The sequence below is a fragment of the Semicossyphus pulcher genome, unplaced genomic scaffold (assembly GCF_022749685.1).
Source record: "Semicossyphus pulcher isolate SPU_LCO1_2020_fin unplaced genomic scaffold, fSemPul1.0.p SCAF_1, whole genome shotgun sequence".
Lineage (NCBI taxonomy): Eukaryota > Metazoa > Chordata > Actinopteri > Labriformes > Labridae > Semicossyphus > Semicossyphus pulcher.
The window spans coordinates 31,972,029-31,998,002 of NW_027211603.1; the positions used below are offsets into that span (position 1 = coordinate 31,972,029).

At 40.7% G+C, this 25,974-nt stretch overlaps 1 protein-coding gene across 1 annotated transcript in view; it reads left to right on the top strand.

The window, feature by feature from the left end:
- Positions 1 to 25,974, top strand: part of LOC138589795 (neural-cadherin) — a 334,506-nt gene that overhangs the window by 183,529 nt on the left and 125,003 nt on the right. The window contains exons 17-25 of the mRNA XM_069660252.1: positions 1,825 to 1,945; positions 2,186 to 2,348; positions 4,089 to 4,757; positions 6,526 to 6,717; positions 7,613 to 8,056; positions 8,475 to 8,805; positions 9,597 to 9,690; positions 15,918 to 16,102; positions 25,718 to 25,947. Of these exons, the coding sequence (XP_069516353.1) occupies positions 1,825 to 1,945; positions 2,186 to 2,348; positions 4,089 to 4,757; positions 6,526 to 6,717; positions 7,613 to 8,056; positions 8,475 to 8,805; positions 9,597 to 9,690; positions 15,918 to 16,102; positions 25,718 to 25,947 (2,429 nt within the window). The remainder of the gene's footprint in view (positions 1 to 1,824; positions 1,946 to 2,185; positions 2,349 to 4,088; positions 4,758 to 6,525; positions 6,718 to 7,612; positions 8,057 to 8,474; positions 8,806 to 9,596; positions 9,691 to 15,917; positions 16,103 to 25,717; positions 25,948 to 25,974) is intronic.

Here is a 25,974-nt window from a genome sequence, read left to right on the forward strand (position 1 = left end):
GTAGATGCATCTGTGATTGAGATGCAGACCTTGGCTTTACCAGTAATTGCATTGAAGGGGAACAGTTTGTTGATCAGCATCTAAGAGTTTATTAAAAATGCTTCACGGAGCTTAGAAAGAATGGAGATAATGAAGTGAGATAGTGAGAGAACTTTATGAAAGAGGTGAGGGGAAACTTTACAGCAATATGATTTCTCGGAACAATAGGATATTAATTATTGAATGAAAAACTGCGACTTTTCTAGTTTAAAGATTCTAATTTTACACACTTTTGGCAGACAAAGCAAAGACACGCCAAATGATCTGTTTTGAGTTTAAGTTTTCGTTGTGCCATGTCTCATGATAAACAACCCTGTCATAGTCTAGCCTTGCCTGTATATAGTGTAGGAAACCATATAAATGCTACTTATGTGAATCTCTGCGTACCTCTGTGTCAATATTAACACCATTAAATTTCATTCTCTTGCATTTCCCTGCCAATAAGTTCACTTTAACTGTGACTCCAATAAAAGACACCAAATCTTTCTGGTTTCACAGGTACAGGTTTCATTCCTGGCCGCATAATAGGACATTTATTTTTAACAAAAACAACATTTTTAAGATAGAACACTCACAGACACTTTTCATTTTCCATTGAAAGGACGGTTGTGCTGTTTGTCTAAGTAAATATGGTAATGAAACCATCGCAATTATTGCTTGTGCAAAAAGCTAATAACCAGCTGCAAATACAAAGTGTTCATGCTCCGGCACACAGCACCTTGCAGGTACCCACTGTGGATGCCCTCTGCTCTTCTGTTGAACCCAGCCATTATAAAAACAGTTGTATTTGAATAAGCAATTACTTGTTGTAGCCTTTAGCCATCAAATCTCTCGTGTTCTACCATCCAGAATCTGTCCACTCCACGGAAATTGAGCCTTGTATATTTTTGTCTGTGTTCCTTTTCTTTCTTATGAAGACCTTCAATAGATGTGAACTGCATTAAGTTATTAAGTTAATTATTAATATTTATTTGCTCAAGTTTTCTGACATGCCCCCCCCCCCAAAAAAAAAATACAAAACTATTTAGAAGCCCTTACTATCAGCTTTTAACCCCAAAAAAGGCATGATAGTCACATTTTGAGAGATAATTGATTTTCAGAACGTGCAGACGCCGTTTAAATTTTGTGCTGTGAGTCGAGGTATTCATTTTACGAATGGGAAGGGGAAGGGAAATGTTTCATGTGTAAAAGTCATTTTCTTTCTATTGTCGAGTGTCAAAACTTGACGGTAAAATCGACTCTCAAATGTGTTCTTGAAATATTTCTTGTTAAAACCAATACTTGACTTGAAATAAAAAGATGTTTCCTGGATGCTATTTAGTAAGCAGAAGACTTACTGGTGTCAGATCAAACTTTTATTTTCAATGCAAAAGATTTCTTTGCATGTCATTGATTTCTTGTCATTGTAATGCAGCAGGTATAGTGATCACTTTTAGAAGGTCAGAGGCTGCATGTTCAAAGACTCGTATCTGATCACACCAAAGACTCCATGTTAAGCCTTTAGGCTAACGCAGGCTTATGCTATCTATCTCAGTTAAGGAGGACAGATTGGTGGATTGGCAGAAACAGGCAGCAATGGACTGGATGGGTTCTTACAGTCCCTGGGGGTCAGGGTTTCACCAAAGCTCTTTCATGGTTCAAATACAAGACAAGCTCCTGGCCTATTTATTCAACACAACTCCACAGCCACTTACTTACTTACTATACACTGCATTGTAGGTAACTAAAACTCATTTGTACGAACTGCCATTCTTCATTTAACCTCCATCCTTTTCCTTGCTGCAGGTGGAAACGCTAAGCTGCGCTACCAGATCACATCAGGGAACACAGGAGGGGTGTTTGATGTGGAACCAGAGGTGGGCACTATCTTTATCGCCCAGCCTCTGGACTATGAACAGAACAAAAGGTGAGACACACTCCAGCAGGAATCCTTTGAGTCACAAAGGTCTGCTTTCTGACTCCAGTTAATGCTTGCTGAAGGATTTTACCTGAAATACCTGAATCCCTCAATTATATTTAACACTATGTGTTATAGCTTTAAACTCCTCATCTAATACTTTAAATCAACTATGCTCCCAGTTTAAGCTTTTGTCAAACTGTTATTTATTTTATGAAATCTTCTGATAAAGCCAAAATGTGTGCTCAGGTACAAGCTTCACGTCCTGGCCTCAGATGGGAAGTGGGAGGATTACACCACGGTGACGGTCAATGTGGTCAACAAGAACGACGAGGCTCCAGTGTTTACAGTTAACGAGTACTACGGCAGTGTCACTGAGGAGCTGGACGGTTCACCGGTGTTTGTGTTACAGGTACAGTCTAATCATTATCCAGCTGTGTGATAGAGATACATCTGCATCTGTTTATCCAGCATATTATCTGTGTAATCATGCTATTTACCATTCATTATAGCAACAATATATACCTTGCTCATAAAACAGACTTTGCTCATTTAATCCAGAATATAAATCGCATTGGAATATAAGACGCAGTCTGTTTTTGGGGGTATCCCAGAGTGAAAAAGGTTTTCTACAGCTATTTATTAATAAAAACATGTCTACAAGTTATTTCAACACATTCAAAACACACACAAATTACAGCCTACCATCTGTTTTCGCCATGTCGAGTTTGCAATCCTGCTTGCTACCGGTGCTGTAGCTAGCGGTAGCTGATTGTTGTGAGGGTGGCGGCTGCAATGGCGATCATGACAGTGCATGTCCGTGACGAAGCGTTAGCAAAAAACAAGTTAGTTTTCCTCACTTAAAACAGCAAGAAAAACAGCACTGTGGCATATTGTAAATAGATAGCGGCTTGGACCCCGACACAGTTTAATGCGGAGATATGACGTCACCACTTAACAGCAAACTTTAGCTAGACTATAGCGCCATCGTCTGGGTAAAATACCGTAACACAACAACATACCTCTCTGCATTTTATACCATTTAAAAATGTCTATGCAGCAAAAGCGTATACTATGGGCTGGTCTCACTGCAGAAAAAAATTTGTTGGCCTTAAGATGGCAACCGCCATTTCGTTTGACTTGGCAACAGTGGGCCAGCTCTCTTCTGGAAATAGCCCTGATGGAGTGATTCGTGGCCCGATTGCATGGAGCTTCCATTAAGACTCTCCGGGCATGCAATGCAGCTTACAAGGTAGTTAAAGAAATGACACAGCGTGATCGACCTTTATATGTTGTTAAAATTTTGTTTTAGGGTTGAGAGATCTGGGGTGGGGGCGTATATTGGTTGCCGGGGTCGGGGGTGAATCAGGTACAAAATATAAGTTGTGTAATGTTTTTTCTTTGCAACCTTTTTTCAATAAAAAATTAATAAAAAAAAAAAAAAAACCTAACTAGGACTAGGTTTTCAATTCTGTTTCTTTAATCTCTTTACCTCTAAAGAGAGCTAAAGACCGGCAGCCAAAAACATTATAAAGAAAAATAGATTGTAATGGAATACCCTATAATTGCAGTGCATCCATGGCTGGATATGATCCATAGTGAAATCATTCAAGCTTAAACCCTCAAGCTATGTATTTTATAATTAATCAGAGATTTTAACTTCTGCAAATTGTGCCATTAAGTACATCTAGCTCAGCACAGTTGTATATTAAACCTCACTTTAACTAGTAAGAATAATTTATCTTAATTTTTACCACTTCTGTATTACATTATACAATATACTTGGTGCTCTCTTCCCTCTCTACATATGCGAGAGCACATTTTTTACTCTTTAAATGAACACAAGTTAATATTGGCTCTACATCTCGCTGCAATTACTGATCTAAATTGAAACATCTTTAGCCTGCCCAGGGTGTAATTGCTGCTCAGGGTGAGTGAGAGGGAGCAGGCAGAGAAAGTGGGGATTGGGGTTGAGCAGGTTGGATCATTACCAGGCTTACCTACCAGAGAGTTCATAACTGCGCAGTACAGTTGTGAAGCGCTTCCAGTCAAGATATCACTTCACGTCAGCAGCATTTCAATAATTAAATAGTGTAAAAAGTGATTACACTCTCATAACCCTCTCTGTCTCGCTGTGCCTTTGATGTTGTAGGTAACAGCTTCTGACCCAGATAAGGATGCTGATCAGGAGGCCCTGCGTTACTCCCTCCATGGCCAGGGTGCAGAGAGTGAATTCATTATTGATGAGGTCACAGGAAAGATCTACGCCCAGCGGACACTGGATCGCGAGGAGCGCGCTGTGTGGCGCTTTGTCGTTTTGGCTACAGACGAGGGCGGGGAAGGCCTCACAGGCTTCACCGACGTCATCATCAATGTGTGGGACATCAATGACAACGCGCCTGTCTTCACCTGCGCACCAAGCTGCCACGGAGACGTAGCTGAGAACTCTGTAGTGGGGACGTCCGTGATGGAGATGACAGCCACCGACCTGGACGACTCAGCAGTCGGGCAGAACGCCGTGCTCTCTTACCGGATTCTGGGTAGTTTAGATGCAACTAACATTGAGGTGGGAGGAGTGCCTACGTTCTCAGAAATGTTCACCATCAACCCCACCACAGGCACCATCACTGTGGCCATGGGTGGGCTGGACAGAGAGCAGGTGGAGTCCTACCTGCTGGTCGTGGAGGCCAGAGATGGAGGAGGGATGACAGGAACTGGAACTGCTACCATTAAAATAAAGGACGTGAACGACCACGCTCCAAGATTCACCGACCACACCTGCATGGCAAGGATCTCTGAGAGTGCAGAGCCCAATGCAGAGGTGGGTCAGGAGGGGCTTATGTCTTCAGCAGGCATCGCTTTATTACATTGTTTTAATTTAACCATATTCTCATCCATATTCAGTTTATTTAAAATGACTTCTGCAAATGCAAGATTGCAAGATTTCACAGTAAAACCAATAACTAACACCTTACATTTATGATGAACTGAAGACATCAACTGTGTGCTTACATCCTCTAAAAAAGTGCAATGTAGCTACAAGCTCAGCAAATAGAGTACCCAAGTATAAATGTAGCGTTGTAAAAACATCTGTCAAGCTACTGATAGCAGTTTAATTTGAAAGAAAAAACAAAGGATGAACTTTAAATATTGATATGATTCACAAAGTTTAGTTTTATTATCTTAAAGAGCCCCTCCAGTGAAAATCCAGTGTTTAACGTTGTAAACATCTCCATATGGTGCTTTTCATGTGCTATGAGACATATCAGGGACAACATAAGCAGTCATTTCCATGGCTGGGCCTGTCTGCTTTTAAACTGCAGTGTACCAAGGACAGCACATTTTCAGATTGGCGGGTTTGAGACGTCACAAACCTAAGGAGCCAATCCCGTTAATGGACGGGGTAACCTATGGCAACCACTTCTGCGATGCACGAGCAAGCTATAACTGTCATTGTTATTTTTGCAAACTCACTACTGCTACTAATTACTACATTTCAGGCTAGCTAAGTTTCAACAAGTTGCCGCTAAACGATGGCAGAGACGTGTTTTGTTTTCAGCTGTAATTTTGCAAAAAGAGAAACGTAGTACATAGTGGGCGGGGCCTACGCAGATTTGGGACTTTTTAAAGAGGGAGAAGGAGGAGATGCCTTGGGAGGATTTTACAAGGTAATTAAACGTATGTTGCATATCAGACACAATTTATTATTTCAAGCAAAGCATTTTATATGTCTGAAAACATGACTTGAGCTGGTCTTTAAAGGATTAGTTTGCTGTGGGTAAAATATAATATGGATTACTTAGCAGCCACCTGAAACTGGATGTGTTGAGCGAGCTTTATACAAGGACTCCAATCAGCCTTGTTGATGCCATTCTTGTGGCCACATGTGACATTATAACAAAGTCCACATAACCACATAACAAAGTGAAATATTGGAACATGTTTTATGATATGTTGTGATGTTTTACATTTGGTAATGTTCCCACAGTTGTTATAATGTGTATCCACAGTCGAGCAGCTTAGCTCCCTTTACACCACATAAACAAACAATTTGCTTTATGGAAGACAGTTACAAGGACATCTTACAGGGGAAATGAGCAAATAGACACAATTCCAGTAATATAAAATCTCACCACTATTCTTACCTGTAGCAGAGGTGAGATGTTTTGATGATTAACATTGGACTTAAGGACATTCATAAGGTAGCCAGTCTATACTCCAGTGGTCCAGTGTTCCTCTATGTCTGCTGGCTGTGTAAGTAGGTCATTTTTTTGTAACACATAAGCCGTGACAACTTGATTAGCTGGTGGTATCTGTGGGTGGTTTTCTTATCTAACTGTAAGAAACTGTGAAGACCAGCTGCAAACAGCCACATCATCTGCCTTTCAACACATATCTGTGTCCTGTTTATTTAGACAATTCTGCCCTGCACATTTTAGACAACAATTCCACCCCCTTTTTTAGACAAAATGTTGTCATAACATTTAGCAGATTTACATTAATGTTTCCAGAATTTGACCATTAATACACGATAATACAAGCCTATGCACTCTACGTTTATAGTGCATTCATATATTGTTTGTTCTAAGGTCCTGGAGCTGGTTGCAGAAGACCGAGACACTGGAGAAAATGCCCAGCTGACCTTTAGCGTTGTGGCTGGAGACCAAGAGCAGAAGTTCTACATGGTCAGTCACAAGCAGGAGCAGCGAGGCACCCTGAGGCTCAAGAAACGCCTGGACTATGAAAGACACAGCGAGCAGAGATTCAATCTCACACTGAAGGTATGTGAAAGCTCTTCCAAAAGCCTCATTCAACCACACAGTCTTGCATTCTTAAAGATTACATTGATTCAGCTTCTGTATCATGTTTCATTCACTAATTCATAATGTTTCATTTCACTTTTGTGGAAGGAGCCTTCAGTGAAGGCTATGCAGCATGTGTAATGGGGATGTAGAGCCTGATTCAAGAGTGCAGAGCTTCAGTGCCTGACTTCAGTGAAGTATTAGTAAGATGGATATTAGACATGTGAAGTTTGGTATATTCACATACAAAATGTTCCAACAAAGTTCTGAAAATTGGTGAAAGAAATGGAAATGGGATAGATTTGGGAAAATCAGAGTTATTTGTTTTTCTTCAGCGCTCATAAACCCCTCAAACCAACCTGTCGGCGCATCTGTCAAAATCTAAGACAAAGAATTTCAAGCTGAAGAGGAAGCTAGGAAGCCAGTCAAACAGAAGGTGCCATATGTCTGTTACAGACTTTAAAGCTCCACAATGCAACGCTTTATGTTGGTGGCCCTGAGAGGTAGCTGTTGGAAAATAAACAAAACTTCTATAAGGTTTTATTCAGATTCAGCAAACGCATTGATACAAATGTGGTTTGTGTGATTTGTCTCTATTTCTCTGTAAAAGAACAATTATATGTAATAACAAGGTGCTCATGACTACGGATTAGTTAATTAAATGTGTTTTCTTATCTTTTAAAGTAGTTCTTGACAGAAAAAAACACCTGCTGACTATGCACAGCTGTTTTTCATAATCATCAACAGTCATGGTTCATGCTGGATGCCTTGGAAACATTGCAGCCCAGCCTTATGCTGGTAGATACTCTTTGGGGTCTTTACATTTAAATATTGCATGTTGGTCATGTGAAACTGTATGCGTTTCCTGTTTCAGGTTGAAGACCTGGACTTCTCCAACCTTCTGCACTGTGTGGTGGAGGTGGAGGACTATAATGACCACGCTCCTGTCTTCATCCCACACTTCCTGTCTCTCGCCCCACTGCCTGAGGACATCACTGTGGGAACCAGTGTGGCACATTTAGTGGCCAGTGACTCTGATTCGGGCCAGAACCGGGAGATCATCTACAGCCTATCAGAGGACTCAGATCCTGAGGGGCTGTTCACCATTGACCAGTCTGGTCTTCTCTCTGTGGCCCGGCCTCTTGATCGGGAGAGGATATCCCAGCATCACTTGGTTGTCATAGCAACAGATAATGGGGTCCCACCTCTAACAGGCAGTGCCACAGTCCAGCTGCCTCTGTTGGATATAAACGATAACGGACCAGAGTTTGAGGCGGCATACTCCCCTGTAGTCTTTGAGAACGTGGCTGGACCACAGGTATGCTAAGCTGTGCTTGTTTCATAGACTGTATATATAAGAAGTGTACATAGCCACCGAAAGGACAATCATTGGTTTGTTGCCTGGTGTTTGAATACAGTTATATAGTCTTAGTTATCCATCCATCCAGCCGTCCATCCACCCATCCATCCATTTTCTATACCGCTTATCCTGTTCAGGGTTATTGGGGGGCTGGAGCCTATCCCAGCTGTCATTTGGCGAGAGGCGGGGTACACTCTGGACTGATCACCAGCAAATCACAGGGCTCATCCCAACTTTGCCAAGATGTAATGCTATAAGTTTAGTGAAATAAGGAAGTTAACAAGAAGCAAAAGAGAAATATCAATCTTATATGTTATGGATTTAAAAATTCAGTCTTAGTGAATCACAGCACCTCATGCTCTCCCTCCTTGTTTAGGTAGTAAGGATGAACCAAACGTCAACCCTCCTCCGAGCTGTGGATCGGGACTCTGCAGAGAACGGCCCACCCTTCCACTTCACTGTCCCCTCAGAGTATCGCCACAGCAATGATTTCTACCTCCAGGACAACCTCAATGGCACAGCGACGCTAACAGCTCTAAGGACATTTGACCGAGAGCGCCAGAAGGAGTTCCTCATTCCTATTATCATGAGCGACAGTGGCCGCCCAGCCAAAACTGTGACCAGCACGCTGACGGTGACCATTGGGGACCAGAATGATCACGCACATGTGGCGGGGGAGAAGAAGATTTTCATCAATAGTCACAGAGGTGAGAAATTCATTTTAACTTTAGGATGTTGTGTTAAAGGACACATAAGAGGGGTAATTAAGTGGTAAAGCTTCACAGGTGAAACTCATACTGCCAGCCAATTTGGCCCTAATCAGTGTGCAGTGATTTAGATACAGAACATATGCCATGCATTGTTTTACAGCAAAATAATAAAAGACCTTGTTTCACGTGTTAAGAATTAAAGTACATATTTAATGTGACAAACTGGAAAAATAGAATATAAAACATCAGTCCTTGTCATTAAAAGTCATGAATGCCTGCTGTTTGTCTTTGCCACAAAAAGTTGACTGACAAAAACTGTTAGCAGAGATTCAGCATGTCAAGGTCAGCCTTTAGATTTGAAGGGTAGCCTCAGAAAAATTCCCACATGGTTCTCAGAGTTGGGAGTTGAAGGGGAACAACAGCAGTTCTCTATGCACGATAATAATCATTGTGCATGCGAACAGTATTCTGACCTTTAATTTTGATATACAGTCTGTTTTGTTGTCTGTCATGTTGATGCAGTTTGTCTGTATTTGGGAAAATTACATTATTAAAGGGGAGATTCACATGCAGAGAGGACACACCAGTTCTAACCCTGAAAGTTTTCTGAACAAATATAAGGTGTGCTATTTTCACCAGGTTTCCATCTGAAAAGTGATTCAAATCTCACGGAAGTTCCTGTGTAAACTTCAAAAAATAAAAACAATGCCAAGAGGAGTATTTTTGCCCGAAAAGCATACATGCTGTGGTTGTTTAAAATCATAGACTGATGCGTTTTCTGTCTTCAGGCCGAATGCCAACGACCGTACTTGGAAAGGTCTACTCTCCTGACCCTGACGACTGGGACAACAAGACGTATGTCTTTGAAGGACATGTGCCAAGGTAAATAATGTGATCCCTTATACATACTTGCATGCAGGATTCCTCTCATTTATGGCTTAAAACACAGAGAAAAGTCAACTGTACTACACAGGATTTGTAAACTTAAATACAACAGTCTTATCAGCCTTGAGCAAAACCACCACAAATTTGAAAGTACACTGTAGGAGCTGAGGATCAAAGCAGCAATCTTCCAAATGGGCCGACCCACTCAACCTCTGAGCCACATTAGTTAGTATTCCCTAATCAGCACGGTGTCATAAACTATTTCAAGTGGGTGCAAGTGATGGATACACATGTTCTGTTTCCAAGAGATGTCTAATAATTCTAATATCCTGCATATTTAGATTGTGTGACTTCTTGTTAATGGAGTAGCCTGATAAGCAAGATGAGTGACTTATAGGTTGTCGATGAAGCAATTTATATTTTCTGTTATGGAAGAACTTGAGTGCATTTTAGAAGCAACAACTACGTTTAAGTCAGAGAGTACAGTACAGGTCAATAAAATGCTTTTTGTGTTTCATTTGTTGAATTTATGAAGGATGCGCTTAACATAGTCCCAAAGCCATTATTATCACTTTCTCTGTAGGCTTTGATGGCCTGAAATCTTTGTTGATTAATGATGGATGATGGAGCTGTGCTACTGTAAGTATTCTACAGTCTGTCAAGACAAAAACAGACAGCCTGAGCCAGGTTACATTTCCCAGCTGATCCTGCCACACAATGTGTCTCCATCACATGCTTTGTTGTTGTGATTGATTTAGACATTTAAATAATGCAAAGCAACAACACCCTAGAGGGAAATTGTCTCAGAGAGAAAGGTCGGATGTTTGTTACACTGGGACCAATTCTCAAGAATGGTCGACTAATGAAGTCACTCAAACTTTACAAGATTCAAACTCTCAGCCTCTTTTTGTTTTTTTTACTTTCGCTTTTTTGCTGACTCCCGATGCCCTTTCTGCATTTGTCATTTAATTTGTCAAGTTCCAAAATCTCATGTTGTGACACTCCAGCACTGTTTGACACCTGAATCCAGAATTACAAAGTTTTCTTCCTTCTCTCATGAAGTCAAAGTTCAGCCTATACGTCTGACTGCTATTGATATGTAGAATTATTATCTCTTGTCACTTCTCATCTCTAGGTGTTTTAAAGTGAAGTTGATCTAAGAACTTATTGTCTCATCTCTTGCTGCACTGACTCACAATACAGAGCCTGTCATAGCTCACACTGATGCAGGGTTTTCTCTACCATATAAAGCAAGGGTTCCAAACTCAAGGCCCGCAGGCGTACAATTATATCTGGCCCGCGAGATAATATCATATGTCTATCATAACTGGCCCGCGGGTATACAGCACGCACACCGCTGATACTACAAATCCCAGAATAGACTGCAACAGTGTGCGCGCCAATCAAGACCTGCGAGCACCAGCTGTGTGAGTTGGCATTTCTGTGCGATGTAACGAAGCTTTTCACTCCACTAAACCCTGAGCTTCAGGGACGGACCTCCCTGTGGGAGACTACGATGCAGCAAGGAAACTTGGGGTCACAATTTGAACTGCTCAGTAATCCGTTTGTAGTTTGCGTGGAAAGAGCACCTGTAAACATCCAAATAGAGCTGATAGAACTCTGAAACGATGCCCTAAGCTCCGCCTACAAGCTGCTCGAATACTCTGCATGATTGGAAGCACATACCTGTGTAAGCAACTGATGCACACCTTCACTCCATCCTGAATGTCCACAGCTCAGAACCAGACAATAAACATGAATAAACCTGCAACCAAGAAAAGATGCCAAGCATCTTTTTCTGGCAAATAAGAGCAAAGTGCACTTAAATGTTTTCTTTTTGCACTTTTCCCTGTAATCACAGGTAGACAGCTTATGGATGAAGTATTTGCACATTTTCACCAGATTGATCACATTTAAAATATTCTTATTTTGCTTGATGGTGATAAAAAACAATACTTAAGATTTAAGATTTTCTGTAGAAAAAATATCGTTTTCTGGCTGTTTTTGATGCTGTGTTAAAACTTTTTTGGAAATGACTCTGATAGAGAGGAAGACATGAAAAAAATAATAATGCTGATGTGTCTTTTCTTTTTATAATTTGATCTAATTTCTTCTTTTTGATAAGTTCATATTTCTGTATGACTAATTTGTCATAATGCCTCGGTCATTCCGCAGGTGCATATCTACAGTTTACAGGCAGGTGACACACAGACTCTGCATGCACGGCGGCCAGTTCACTCTGTGCTCTCATAAAAAGCTGCACTTAAGTGATATCAGATGAATTTTTGATGTTCTATGTGTGGGAAACACTGCCATGGGTGTTACGTGGGTCATCAGTGTAAATCTCCCTCGTGTGTGTACGAAAACCGAAACGTGTGTGTTTATCCCGGTAATGATGGTATTGCAAAATCCATGTCAGTGGCAGAACGTGACACCGGTGACGGTATTGAAACTGGTTTACCACCCACCCCTATCTTTTCCTCTTTTTTTCATTGCCCAGTGCATTCTGCTTTTTATTTCAACTGTTACCCTTCTTCCTGGCATTTGACCGCGAGAAAGGGCCTTTTTAAAACACTTTTGTAGTCCGCGGTAGCTTGCTTACATGAATTAATGTCTTCTAGAATGACAGTTGATCCGTTGCGAGTGCAGCGACTAGCGTGTAACGTGTTGTTGACAGCAGTGCCTGCCATGATGCTGACATCAAATGGAGATTACCGCAGGATTCTGGGTAGAAAGTAATCAATCTCGTCCATCAGGACTGTGAATCTCAGGAGGGCTACTATATTGTGTACATTGTGGGCTTGTGGATCCTGCTGGCACACCGGGCCAGTTAAATGCTCTATCTACTGGCCCAGGGGGTTACAAACATACCGTCGGGCCACCGGGCCAGTGCTTATGTCGAGCTCTGTATATGTATTTCAAAACCCTGTGATGTCTTTTATGTATTTTTAGCATGTACATTACCATGTTGTTGAAATAAAAAGGATGGTTCAGTACAAGTATCCTACTTTGACTGGAATAGAAGAAGCCAACAACCAAAGGTATCGGTAGATTTACTCAAGATATACAGTATGTTCCAGCGAAACCTAAAATTAAGTGCTGGACCTGAGACGTAGAGTACACACTACAGCATATGCTGTAAAATGAGTTAATGTGGCCCTTGTGTCTACAAGTGCTTTATTATTTGATTTGCCAAGGTGCTGCCTTGGATTTCCTCTGTAATTAAACTTGAATGAGCTCATTTACAGTACAAGGGGAGCATGGAGAGAGGACCAAGTAAAATTGCCTCCCCGCATGACTTTGTGCCTATTAGTCAGTCTAATTTTTCCCCTCTCCTCTCTCTCCCTGATGCATTGTCTCTGCTCACTTTCTATTATTTTCCTCTGAGGCAAATTGGTTTACCGCAGAAGACAGAATAAACACTAAAACACCGAATAAAACAGTGAGTAAAACACACGGCTGAGGGGGATGAAGGAGTGTTTGTATCAGTCTGTCTTCATCTTTGACATTTGGAACAGGTACTGCAGGCATCCCACCAGGAAAAGGGTGTTAAACTTAACTTTTGTCTTATGCCTAGATGTCACACAGCTTCACTCTATTAAACATATCTTGGTTGATAAAATTGCTGGCAAGTATTTTTACCTTCCCAACTGTCAAGGCTTGTCAAGACTGTTTTGTTTTTTGTTATTTATATGCTGCTAATTCCTGTCAGAAATTGTGTTCTGACTTCCAGGTATTAGGTCTGGAGGTAGATTATGCTGACAAAAATGTATTGTAAGAATATTCATGTTGACAAATGCAAGAATCCCAGCTTACCATGAATGAAAATTAAAGATGTCCCAAGTTTGTTTTCCCAAGTTGATCTTAAGGGTCTCTTATGGTACCGATCTCTGTACATTAAAATGGATCAGCAAAATTAAGCCCATTTCAAATACAGTCTTTACTTTACTCTGATGCGCTTTGTTCCTCTGCAGTCTTAATAAAGCAGACTCAACAGTGTGAGCATTTCTCTGCACACGGAGGTTGGCTAAATCCACAGATTGGCAGACTACACGTCATTTAGCAGCCAGTAGCAGCCTTTCATTGCCGCATATACTGCTTCTGTTGCCATTTGAAAATATAATGTTGCTGGTGTTTGATCTCTCTCAAATTAATGTTTATTTAAGAATAGACTTGATAACAAGCCAGAGTAAATGTGTCTTCATAAATGCTGTCAACAATCCCAGTGAGAGTAGAGCTCCCCTCTGTAACATCACTGTACAACCATGAGTGGTTTAAGGTCTCTGATTCTACCATGCTTAAGAAATTGTTCTGATTGAATTGAAGTTGTATGAGGTATGTGAAATCGGGGATATAAGTCGCAGTCTGTTTTGAGGGTATCCCAGAGGGATAAAGGTTTTCTATAGCTATTTATTAATAAAAATATGTAAACAAGTTATTTCAACACCATTTTAATTTATTTTCATCTAAAACACATTCAAAACACAATTTTAAATGTATAAAAATTGCATCTTATACACTGAATTTTATGGTACTCAATACTCAGTGTATACCTACAGTGAATGGCGGTTAGCAGGGCCCCTGTTCTGGGTAGCAGTCTGGAGAACAGTCATGGAGCCATGTACTGCTGTGGACGGGGTTTACAGTAAAAAGTATTTTAGCCACTTGAAAAAGTCCAATCTAAAAATCAGTTTAAGTTCAAGTGTTCTCTTTATTATGTATTTTATCATGATTGCTGTCAGACAGCACTTTCCTTTCACACTCACTCTATCAGATCAGCTGACATTGCAACTTCACTTTTGTAAATATTTCAAAGATGGTGCATGCCTGTGTTTTTTTAATCTGTGTCCTTATCATTATAATTTGTTTAAGTATATATTCGATATTCGATATTATTTGGATCTTCTTTCTCTTACTGTACTAAATATTAGATTTAATACACATCTGTTGTGGTAGATAAATAGATAGATAAAAATATATTCAGATCATGCTTGGCATTGGAAGGAGTCAGTTCCCATGGGTAACATGGTTATGGTTTGAACAAAACAAAAGGGTTAGGATTGAACAAGCTGAACATGAACTGAAGGTCCATAAATTCATAAAAATTTCAATATCCTGCATGAATATCTTGCATGACCTACAACTACCCCAACCTCAATACCCTGACTTTTCACCTCACGATCAACACACTAAGAGCACAGTTCTTCCTCTTTTGGCAGTGAACGTTGGTAATACATATACATCTTGTTTTATAGAAACTTCTAAAACTGACAATTTGATATTTTTTGTATCATAGATATCAAGGCTGTCGCTTTTCAATCGAAATTCGATATATTGTTCAAACCTGTTGAAATATTGATAGTTTGAACTGTAATGATGTGATGGAATTTAAAACTGGAGCACAGTGGATAACGCCTGCCCACGAACAAATTAGTAATCTTCTTTCCAGAGTCCGAGAATGCTCTCACGTTTAAAGTAGTGTGCCAACAGATGGCGATAACATGCTGCCTTCTACAAACCAATGGAGGAAACCAACGAGCCAAGCCGTTGTTCACCTTTTCTGCTTCAGCGTCCCTACCAGTCAGAAAGCACGGAGGAGAAATATTGTTGTTCTGCTCCCAGGCCAAAGCTGTAGCTAGCTTCAGGGCTAACTCCATCACTTTAATACGCCAGCAGCAAGCAAGACACGGTAGTGCGGCTTGAGTCTGCACCAATCCTTGCATTTAAAGATCAGGCCTTTGGAGCAGCACCACAGTAAACAGGACCTGTCCTGCTTTGACACCAGCACTGGACAGCTGAGGAAGATATCATGTGTAATAATACTGATGTCAAGTCTGGTTTACTCTGACCCTCTAGACAAAAACCATGCAGTCATAGTGCTCATTTCTTTCCACTTAGCTTGTTACCATGCTGACCTTAGACGAGCAAATCACAGAAATTACTTGTCTCTGCCGTCTCACTGTAATAGCCTAATGACTAATCAGTACAACAGCTGCAGTCGGTCCTATAGATTTAGCAGCTTGACCCCCTCAGGCTCCGAGCCATTAGTTAATAGCTCATGTTGGGACATGCAGCGAGCACACTGTCTGCGTGTTGGGAAATTAGATGTTGCAAAACACAATCCAGTCTTTGACCCTGGTTGCTTGTTACTTGTAAGAACAAATGTATTAAAATATAAATGCACTAACTGATGTGGGCATCTGTGTGTTTGTTCTGTCCCACAGTTACTTCATCCTGAACAAGCGGACAGGCTTCCTGATCATCAAGGAGAATGCTCCACCCGGCACCTATCAGTTCCAGGTCCGCGTGTCCGATGAAGTTTGGCCAGATGCCGTCTCTGCCGTCACCGTGCATGTGAGGGAGCTGAGAGACGAGGCCATCTACAACTCCGGGTCTGTTCGCCTGGCAGGTAAGAGTGACACTACACACACACACACACACACACACACACACACACACACACTCATACACTTGCCTCTGGGTCTGGTCAAGAATAGTTTCTGGTGTCACTGAGAGTTCTCCTTGGCCTCTCTGTCTGTGTACTGACACCTGGTCAGTGACCTTTGATCCCCTCCCTTGCTTTGTTTGGTTTTGGTCTGGTGTTCACAGACAGCTCATGCTGTCTGTTTTTAGTGTTCATTTTGTCTCTGGTCTTTTGGTCCTTGCTGTTTCACTGATGTTCCTTGTTGAGTGAGATATTTTACACTACCCCAGTTTGATAGATTATATTGCGTGTGTGTGTGTAATCATGCAAGTGAGATTCTTTTAGTTGTAATTAAGATAGCTGAGTTGGTATAACTAGACCTAAACAAAAAAAGGTCACTCTTTCTGGTGTTACACAGTCCAGGAGGCTTTTGAAGATCCTGTGAGGAGCTTTCGGTTTGTTTTGATTGTTGCGCCCCCTGTGGACAAAGCCGTACCTCTTATGTCTTTGCTCATTTTGTCCTGTTCAGGCTTAAGTGGTGGTACCATCAGATGACACTTATTTCCCTGAGAGGTAATACAACAAGTTGAATTTATTAAGAATATGATCTAAGATATGAAAACAGCTTAAAACAAGCACAGTATGCCCGGTTCAAATCAATGAAGCAAGTTTACTCCGTTAGAGGGTCATTCGTATGTCCGTTTATGTAGCCGCAGCATTAACCAGCATCGGGACGAGGTAACGCTGTTAACAGGAATACTCTCACTCATAAGCCACTTCGCGGAACAGAGCTGCTGACGTCACAGATAATGTCGGCGGGATGATCAAGGCTCCGTTATGAGGGGTGGCTTATAAGCGGGAGTATTCTTGTTAATGGCGTCACCTCGTCTCAGTGCTGGTTAATGCAATGGTTACACAAACGGACATGCCGCTACTGTTTACTTTAAATGGCTAGACCTGCAGCACACACACGGCGTGAGGTTGTGTGTGCTGACAGGAAGCAGAAGACGTGAGCTTTCGTGCTTGTTTACAGTTTACAGGCATGTGACAAATGCACATTCACACATTGCAATTGCGGTTGTTAAACGATATATCATGCAGCCCTAATTCAAGGAGAGACCATAAGGAACCTCTGAGGCTCATACGATGTTGGGGAGGGGGGAATGCACAGTATTGCTTGTATGTTCTGGATCCTATGTTCTTAAACATGAGCCCATAAACCAAAACATACACGATGACACTGCTATATCTGTGGTCAATATCTGCCAAAATATCGGCCCACCTATTAAACAGTCTCGCTCTAGTTTCCAGCTGCTACAAACATTAGCTACAGCCTCTCTGTTGCTGTCCCTCTGATTGATGGCGTGTCACACTCAGGCTATCGCTGCAACCGGAAGGACACTCAGAAATACCATTCTGTAATTAGCCCATAAAATTTAATGTTGCCTAAAAACAATAACTATGCTCAACTTAGCACTGCTGACAAGGGAGTTGTTGGAGAAGGTGGTCATTATTTTCAGGCTCCTCTCTAGTCATGGAAAATTAATGAGCTCTGATTACTGTTTGCTGTAGGTGTTTGCAGAGTTTCAAAAGACCGTCATACTCTAAGCTAAAGATATTTTCCTAGCAAAAGATTACAGCCATTATTAATCCCCCTCCCTTGAATTATGGAGTTCCCTGATGACGTTAGTGCACACAGCAAAGGCCTGTTTCTATTACTTATGCCGGCAAAATAATTAGTAGAGAGGTTTTGCCCAGCCAGCACATTCTCCTCACATGTTGAGCAGCATCCATCATTACCTGATGTACAGCGCATCGGCTGTCTGCTCAGAATTAAATTCGCTTTAGAGAAATGGGACATGGCTGAGGGATTTTTATGATTTCACAGATATTGAAATAGAAGCAGAGGGGGGAGGCCAGAGGGTGCAATCCAAAGAAGGGGGTGAGGGGAGAGGGAGGGGAGGAAGGAAAGGAAAGGATTGAAGAGGGAGTCAAGCCTCATATAAGACGATAAAAGGATTTGCTTCTCATTCTGAAAACAGGGCTGAGGTAAATTAATGTGCACCAAACCCAGAGACAGTATGCTGCAGAACAGCTGGCGCCAACATTTCAATATTAGTTTAGGGGGATGAATCGGTCCGCAACATGTGGACTAGCAAATGTGTGCTTAAGATGAATAAGAGAATAAATCTCTCAATTCTGTTATTGAAATCTGTATTTTACGTCCATTTAGTTTACGATCATAAGGTTAGGTTTGTCAACAACTTATCTTTGTGGTAAGATGACTTCATTGAGTATTTTTAAATGGCTACATCATTATCATTAAGGGCTGTTAGCTGCAGAGTGCCCTCATCTAATCAGCCCTGGTTCAATCTCGGATCCCATCAGCTATAGTATGACGACAATATAGCCTCTGGAGATACACGACTTCTGGTCAAGACTTCCTTTTCCACATGCTGCATTGTTTATAGAAAAAGAACCTGTTTTTCTTGTGATTGACTGAAATAAACGGTTCTGAAGTTTGCTGAAATTTCAACATCATGATGCAGATTAGTAAAAAGTAAAAATGAAGCTTTGTCAGGTCTGTCCTCAAGAGGAGAAGAAAACTACTTTTAAAATGCTCGTTTGTTGAACGATAATTTCCGATGCATTCGAGGAAGTCGGGAAATCTAAACACTGAACGGCTTTTGTGACACAGCGTCAAGGGAATTTATCTAAAGTTGAATTTTAGGTCTAGAGCAGATTGTTAGCTGTTAACATGCAGATGTCTGTTTACAGATATTAATAAGAAGCTAAATCAGTCATCAGATGATGCTGATGGGAGCGGGGATGTCATTACGGTGCATTACGTTCCGCCTGTTTTTGCTCTCCACACGGATTGTTTTTCCTGCATACGCAGCCTGCTGATACGTGACTGGTCAATATTACTCAGACTACCAGCGTACTACAAATGGAAACCAGACCACTTGCCGTCCCTAAAATCCACGTCCCTGCCTACAGAGTCTACATTTCTATGTAGAATCTGTAAACAGAGTTTAGCCCTGGTTGTACCGGATGGGCTTAATCTAAGGATCTAGAGAGCACTGGGGTCAGGCTTTGCTGTGAAGTGTAAAAACCACTCATGCTTTTAACCTGCACTTCAGCAGTGTACGATTCCACAAAAAAAATGTGAGTTTGAGTATTTCAAAACAAAATGTAATATCAGGGATTAATGACTTTGAGATCATCCTGAGGTGTAGGCAAGCAACCATAACGTTGGTTTGTTTGTGCGAGTGTGTGCGGAGGATGTGTAACCGAAGCCATTTCCAGGATTTTATTTTTCCATGTGGAGCTTTGGAGTAAACAGTCTCATTGATTCTCAGTCTCGGGGATTATGAAAATATTCTACTTATAGCATTACTTACACCCTCCTTGACATTCTAAATCCCATTTCAAGAACAAATGTGGAATGCAATAAGGACGCACAAAGAAAGCGCTGGTTAAATCTGCCTTGGTGAGATTAAGGCTCGCTCACTTTCCTTCTCTCTTTCTCAATATCGATGGAAAGGTAAAAAATGTGATAAACAAAAAGTCCTTGAAATGTAGCTGAGGGTGAAAAGCAGACTGCTCAGGGGGAAAGTACAATGAGATGCACATGAGGAGTTCATACATACAGTTCATACAGCAGGCTGATATAGATTTTATTATGACACAGGGAGAGGGTCTAAACACAGAGCCCTTTATTTCCATTCATCTGCCCTCTGAGGTATGTTGCGTTGTGGGATCAATAAACAGAAATTGGGTTTATATATTTTTCTCTCGCAGAGATTATATGTGTATTATTTATCAGGCATCAGTAATATTGCTCCTGATCCTTTCCCTCTGGATGTTATGAATGTTAAAATGAGAACATCTGTTAAAATGCAAGAATGAAGAGAAGGAATAATCTCATTGAAGCGTTTAAAGAAACACATCTAAGAGATGGGGGAAGGTGTTTAGATTCACTTCTGCACATCACACCAACAAAGCATTCAATTATATTTGCAACCAGTAATTATTTTCACTATCTGTCAAAGGGGCACTTCAGAGATTTTCCACATTCAAAAGTGCTTATGGCGCCTTCAGTCATTATGATCCCACTGTCTGGAATTTTCTACAAATAAAATTAAGATCTACTACAACCATGTCTTCTTTGAAAAGTAGACCTGAAACATCTTTTCTCGAAAGCTTTTAGCCAGGTTTGAAGTAATAATAATAATAAAAGCGCTTTAAACGGTACTCAAAGACATATTACATGTTAAAACAAAATAGCAAAGACAGTAAAAGCAATATACAGTATAAAACAATCAAGGTGCATAAAATACAGTTAAAATGTGTATATAAAAGAAAAGGGTTACAACAGTGAGATGATGATCAGTCACAGGTTAAAAGCAGATTTGAAAAGGTGGGTTTTGAGTCCAGTTTTGAAAGAGGGGAGTGAGGGAGAGTGTCTGAGGTGATGGGGGAGAGAGTTCCAGAGGGAGTGTATTAGTGAAGGAGGGTTTGGGTGTTGGTCGATCGTGTCTCGGCTGTTTGTGGACGGTTGTGTGGGTGGGTCTCGGGTGGGGTGTGCCGGGTTTGCCATTGTTTGTGCGTTTTGTGTTAGTTTAGTTTTATTTGCCCATTTTATATGCTTGTGATGTATGATTTTTTACCTATGTTTTTAATCTTAAGCACATTGAGTTTGCGCTTGTTGTATGAAATGTGGTGTCATCAGGTTATGGTGAAAGAACAACAACAATAATCAGAAGCTACAAACTTGAGATGTGGAGCTTGAAAATATGTGGGTATTTACTCAGAAAAGAGGGTCTTACAAAAGATTACATCGAGGTGCATTATGTAAAACGTAGGATCCAGTATTTTTCCTTGCTCCTTGCTCTCTCAGTTTATCAGTCTTTTTTATTTTTATTTCAATTAATCAATCAATCTATGAAATATCAAAATAACTAAATACAAATAAAGGTATTGGGAAAACTGAGAAAAGAAATAAATACATACTAGAAGCAGGAACCAGATAATCTGACGTATATTTGATAAATGCTACATTGGTGATGATTGTTGTTAATTATTTTCCTTCCGTCGGTCAGTTTGATAAGTAGCTCAGTTAAAACATCTGCATCTGTTTATGTATAAGCAGAGATTAATCTGAAGTCTACCTTCTCGTCTGAAACAAGCTGTATCCACCAGCTGTTACTTCATTCACTGTTTGTGGTCCTGACAGAACATTTGTTTTAAAACAACGGCCTGAACGATCAAACATTTCTCTGTTCTTCACTAACATCAGGTAACATCAGGAAACTAAAGGAAATCATGAATTGTAGTGTTTGTTTTAACTAACAAATTCTACATTGAATCCGGTTCAGGTAGGAAACATTCCTGTTTCATCTGAGCTCCATCTGCACACAATTATACTAATTATCCATGTGTTTCTACTAGCTTCATTAGCTAGCTGTGTTTTCTGTGATGCAATGAGAGAGGCAGGTGCAGAAACACATCTCAGAAGCTAGTTCAGTTCTGTTTTAAAACTGTTACAAATTATAAAACTATAATTTGTCCAAATATTTCATTTAACCTATTATGTGGAGATTTCAGCTGGTTTTGAAACTTGCCTCTACATTCACTACAAAACCAGCCCGGATCATCAGCCGGAAGACAATTTTATATATAGTTTTTCTTGATGCCTGCCATTAATATAATGAAAGTATGTTGTTGAATGATGATCAAGATAGTGTTTGAGACTTCAAAAAATTATCACCCGGTTGATAAAGACCCCGTTTAAACAACACAGCTCTACTGTCTTTCAGTGAGCCTTAGACTCTCATCAACCAACTGCAGACATAGCTGACCATGGTAGTGTTTTTGTCTCAGTGTTTTATCTCAGTCTTTCTCACAACACTATATTACCACATGAGTAGGATATGTTTTCCTATTTGTGCCCCTTTGTGTGAAATCACAAGCCTACAGCAGGAGAGCATCTGTGCTCTACTGCCTCAACACCCGACTCCAATGAAGCCCCTGGGAAGGAGAACGCAGCAGAGAATTGTTAGGCTGGATCAAAGCCAGGTGCAAAGGCTGCCACTCTGCGTTAGGAGTAACTCCCCTCTCTCCTAGCCCCCGTCCCTCCTGACTATCTCACTGTCTGCCTGTGTCCTTGTTTCTCCCGCCGGACTGACTGATTGGAGCTGACATTAGCCTCGATCCCTCTCGCTGTATCCGCTGAGCCCATTCTGAGCTCATTCTGAGCCCCCTGTCTTGTCTCTTAATGCCTGAGCTCTGTCTCCCTCCATACACCCACAAACCTAATCGCCCTGCCCAGCCCTTTATGTGTGTGAGTTATTGTACCTCCATCTATGTGAGAACCACTTTGGTTCTCAGAATGTTGATCATGAAGACATTTTTGTGACGTAGTCTTCAGTTTCTGATAGTCCTTGGAATCAGTCTTCAAGGTAAAATCTCACTTTTTTCAAACAGCACTCGGTCCGCACTTGGGCAGACAGATCTGTTGCTAATATGATTTTAATGTCAGAAATGGGGGAAAAATCCACAGTCCTCGTCCTTGTGCATTTTTCAATGATACATTCTTTCTTGGCACAAACTCCACATTTTTGTCACTACCCGACCACTGCAGCTCAGCAAGAGAAACACTGACTGAGGAAACAAAAGGAGGAAGTTCATCCTAACAAGACTATAACTTTCAAACATACTGACTTGTTTTTTTTTAACTGACACTGCTGAAACCACATCGGTTTTAAGACTTTGGTTTTCTCCCTCATGTTTTATATTAAAATGACATTGGGAAGGGAACACTCTTTGCTTTATTGTTTAAATTTCTTACAATGTATGACATGCATGGATGTGAACACTTGGTGCAGCCCGGTAGATAAAGACAGAATTTCAGTCGTCTTTACTTTTTTTTATAATCAAACCTGACACAAGCCTGAAGCAGCCCGTCATTATTTGGCTCCGACTCGTCTGGCGTAGGTCAGGGAGCAAAACAATACTCGGCACAGATAATTAAACATTAAATGTTTTCACACTCATGCAGTGCCACTTGCCCTCACTCTCTGCTTTGTTGAAGCTAAAAAAAGAAATATTTCACACTGGATTATTTCCTTGCAAGCTTTTCTTTAAAGTCAACATTTAACTCTCCAGTTGTAAAGAACAGAGTCTGGACTGTCAACACATAAAGTTAAGCAGAGCATTACAAGAGGCGGAATAAAGGATAAAAGGCTCCCTCCATTTGTCACTCCTCCCACTCACTTTCTTTTCTCTCAGAAAAAAACGTCGGAAACTTAGCGGAGTGACTAAACCCCAGTGCAACCTCTCCAAGTGAGGGAGCCATCTTTTACATACATTATATCCCTTTGAGGTTGTTGAGTTTCATTGGAAGAAAACAAAACGCAATATGCATCCATCATTGGTTATCTGGCCATCTGTGGGCAATCCTTCTTCTGTGATGGAGAAACATTAGTCATGTTCTCCTTCATTAACAATAAAGCACACATTTTTTAAAAGCAACTAAGTGAAGACAATTCATATCTTTCTTACTGAAAGAGAGCCACTTCAACCTGGCGCTTCCCGCTTAGGAGATTCAAAGGATGCAATGTGCAGTGTGGTGGGCCAGTGTTGGTCTGTCAGCTGGTTGGTTAAAGTTAAATATCTAAACTACTGGGTGATTGTCTGAAGATAAAGCTGCCAACTATTTGTGGAAAATCTCCAGACTTTTCCTTCATCTCCATCATGAGGATGATATTCTTTATCCATGGTGTATAAGGAGGACATTTCAAGCTAGACTGATGAGCTCCACTCGCAGGTTTCCATTGACATGGTGGTTGTGCTGGATGTGCTTTATTCCTATTTACTACAAGATGTAATAGTTGTAATAGATGTTTATTTTGGAGAATTGGAAACTACTTTTTTTAGCCTTTAATTAATGAGACTTGTCCCATTGAGAAGATCTCTTGTACAAGGGAGACCTGGCCAAGAATAACAGCAACTAGGTTTCAACAATTAAAACACATCAACATAAAAGCACATAGATTTACTGACATTACAAATGATTAGATAAAACATTTACACACAGACAGCCTGGACTTAAACTCATTTAGTGGGACTATGTTTTACAGTTTAAGTTCATTTTGTAGATTGCTCCATGATAATCAAATGGCTCTCTTTCCAAATTCGGTTCTGACTTTGGGAACAACAAAATTTAAAAAGTTCTGAGAGTGGAGATAGTAATTACCATCATTACAAATTACTGAAGGGTACTACATTAGAAAGTAAAAATACTTAAAGACGAAATGCTATTATAAGATTATCTTGCAGACAATGTTCCACAGCACAGTTTCCCTTAACATAACGTCCATCGTCCGTGCTCTTTCGTTTTTGTCACGGTGTCACCTGTGCCTGGCAGGGGTTAGGGAGGTTCAGATCTTATCTGTAAACGGCCTCTGTTCAGTGTGAAACATTGGTGCAACAAATGGACCCAGGCAAGATGTCCAAGGGTGTCTGGGTACGAGTGGGTCAGGGGTAAAATCGGCCTAAAGCTATTTTATGAAGGAAGCTTGTTTTTGATTGTGTTCAGCCTGATTTCAGTCATGACACATAAGATCTGATCTTTATATTGACAAAGGTAAATTGTTACTGTCGCAAAAATGTATAATTTACTGGTGAGAAATAATGTTTCTGGAGAAAAAGATTAGAATTTATTAACAAGTTGGAGTCACGGAGTGAATATAGTTCAGCTAGAAGGACAGAGTCTGCTTTCAACACATGATTGCAGAGTCTGGCATCGAACACAGTTACAGCATATCATTTATTGTATACAATAGTGGAACAAAGAAAAGGAACTGCTTTAGACGCCACGTGGTTAGTCTAGAAACTGCCAATGTGATGATTAATTCCCTGTCTACAGGGTGCAGCTGGAGGCCAGCAAGAGAAACAGAATATGCCTTTGGTCTTATTTTACAGGAGTACAAACAAGTAACAGAAGAGCAAAAGATGAAATGTTCAGAAACTCATTAAGTTTAACATAAAAAGAATACAATGATAAATTGACACAACACACATTAAGCTTAAAGTTGATCCTGCTTTTGTGATAATTCTCAGAAACATAACTTTCATATGTGTCCCTTTAACAAACAAGACGACAGACAACAACAGAAAGTGGACTGGGGTGGAAAAATGTAATTTGAGCATGATTTATTTGTTCTTCAAAAGCATGCTGCTGAGAATGATTAGACACTCAACTACTCATTGTCAAGAGTTTACTTACTTTCAACAGGCACAGTTGGGTATTGAAATCCAACTCTTAATCACTACCTTCACCTGCAAGCACACACACAATGCTATCAGTACACACACAATGACATCCAACTAAAAGATTTTGTCACAAACAGTGAGTCATTTTTAATAATTTATTATCACAGCTCAAGTCTGGAGTGTTGCACACTGTTTTTTAGCTTAGCACTTGCGCCCAGTTTGAAAATAATTGGATTTATCCTTGAGCAGGGGTGGAAATAATGAGGCCACTTCTACACAGTCAACGATTTCAATAGTGTGTGTGTATGTGTGTTTCTTCAGACATCACAGCAAAGGAGTTCATTGAACTGAGAGGGAAGCAGCGGAGTCGCTATGAGCTGTTGGTGGACTTCCTGTCTGAGATGCTCTCCGTTCCACCTGAGGATGTCAACATCTTTAGCTTGATGGATGTGAAGGAACGAATGCTGGATGTTCGCTTTGCTGTGTACGGAGGCCCCTCCTTCCTCCAGCCTGAAAAAATGCACGGCTATCTGGCTGCTCACAAACAAAAGGTGAGTTGTTGTTTGAGTTCTTAAGCT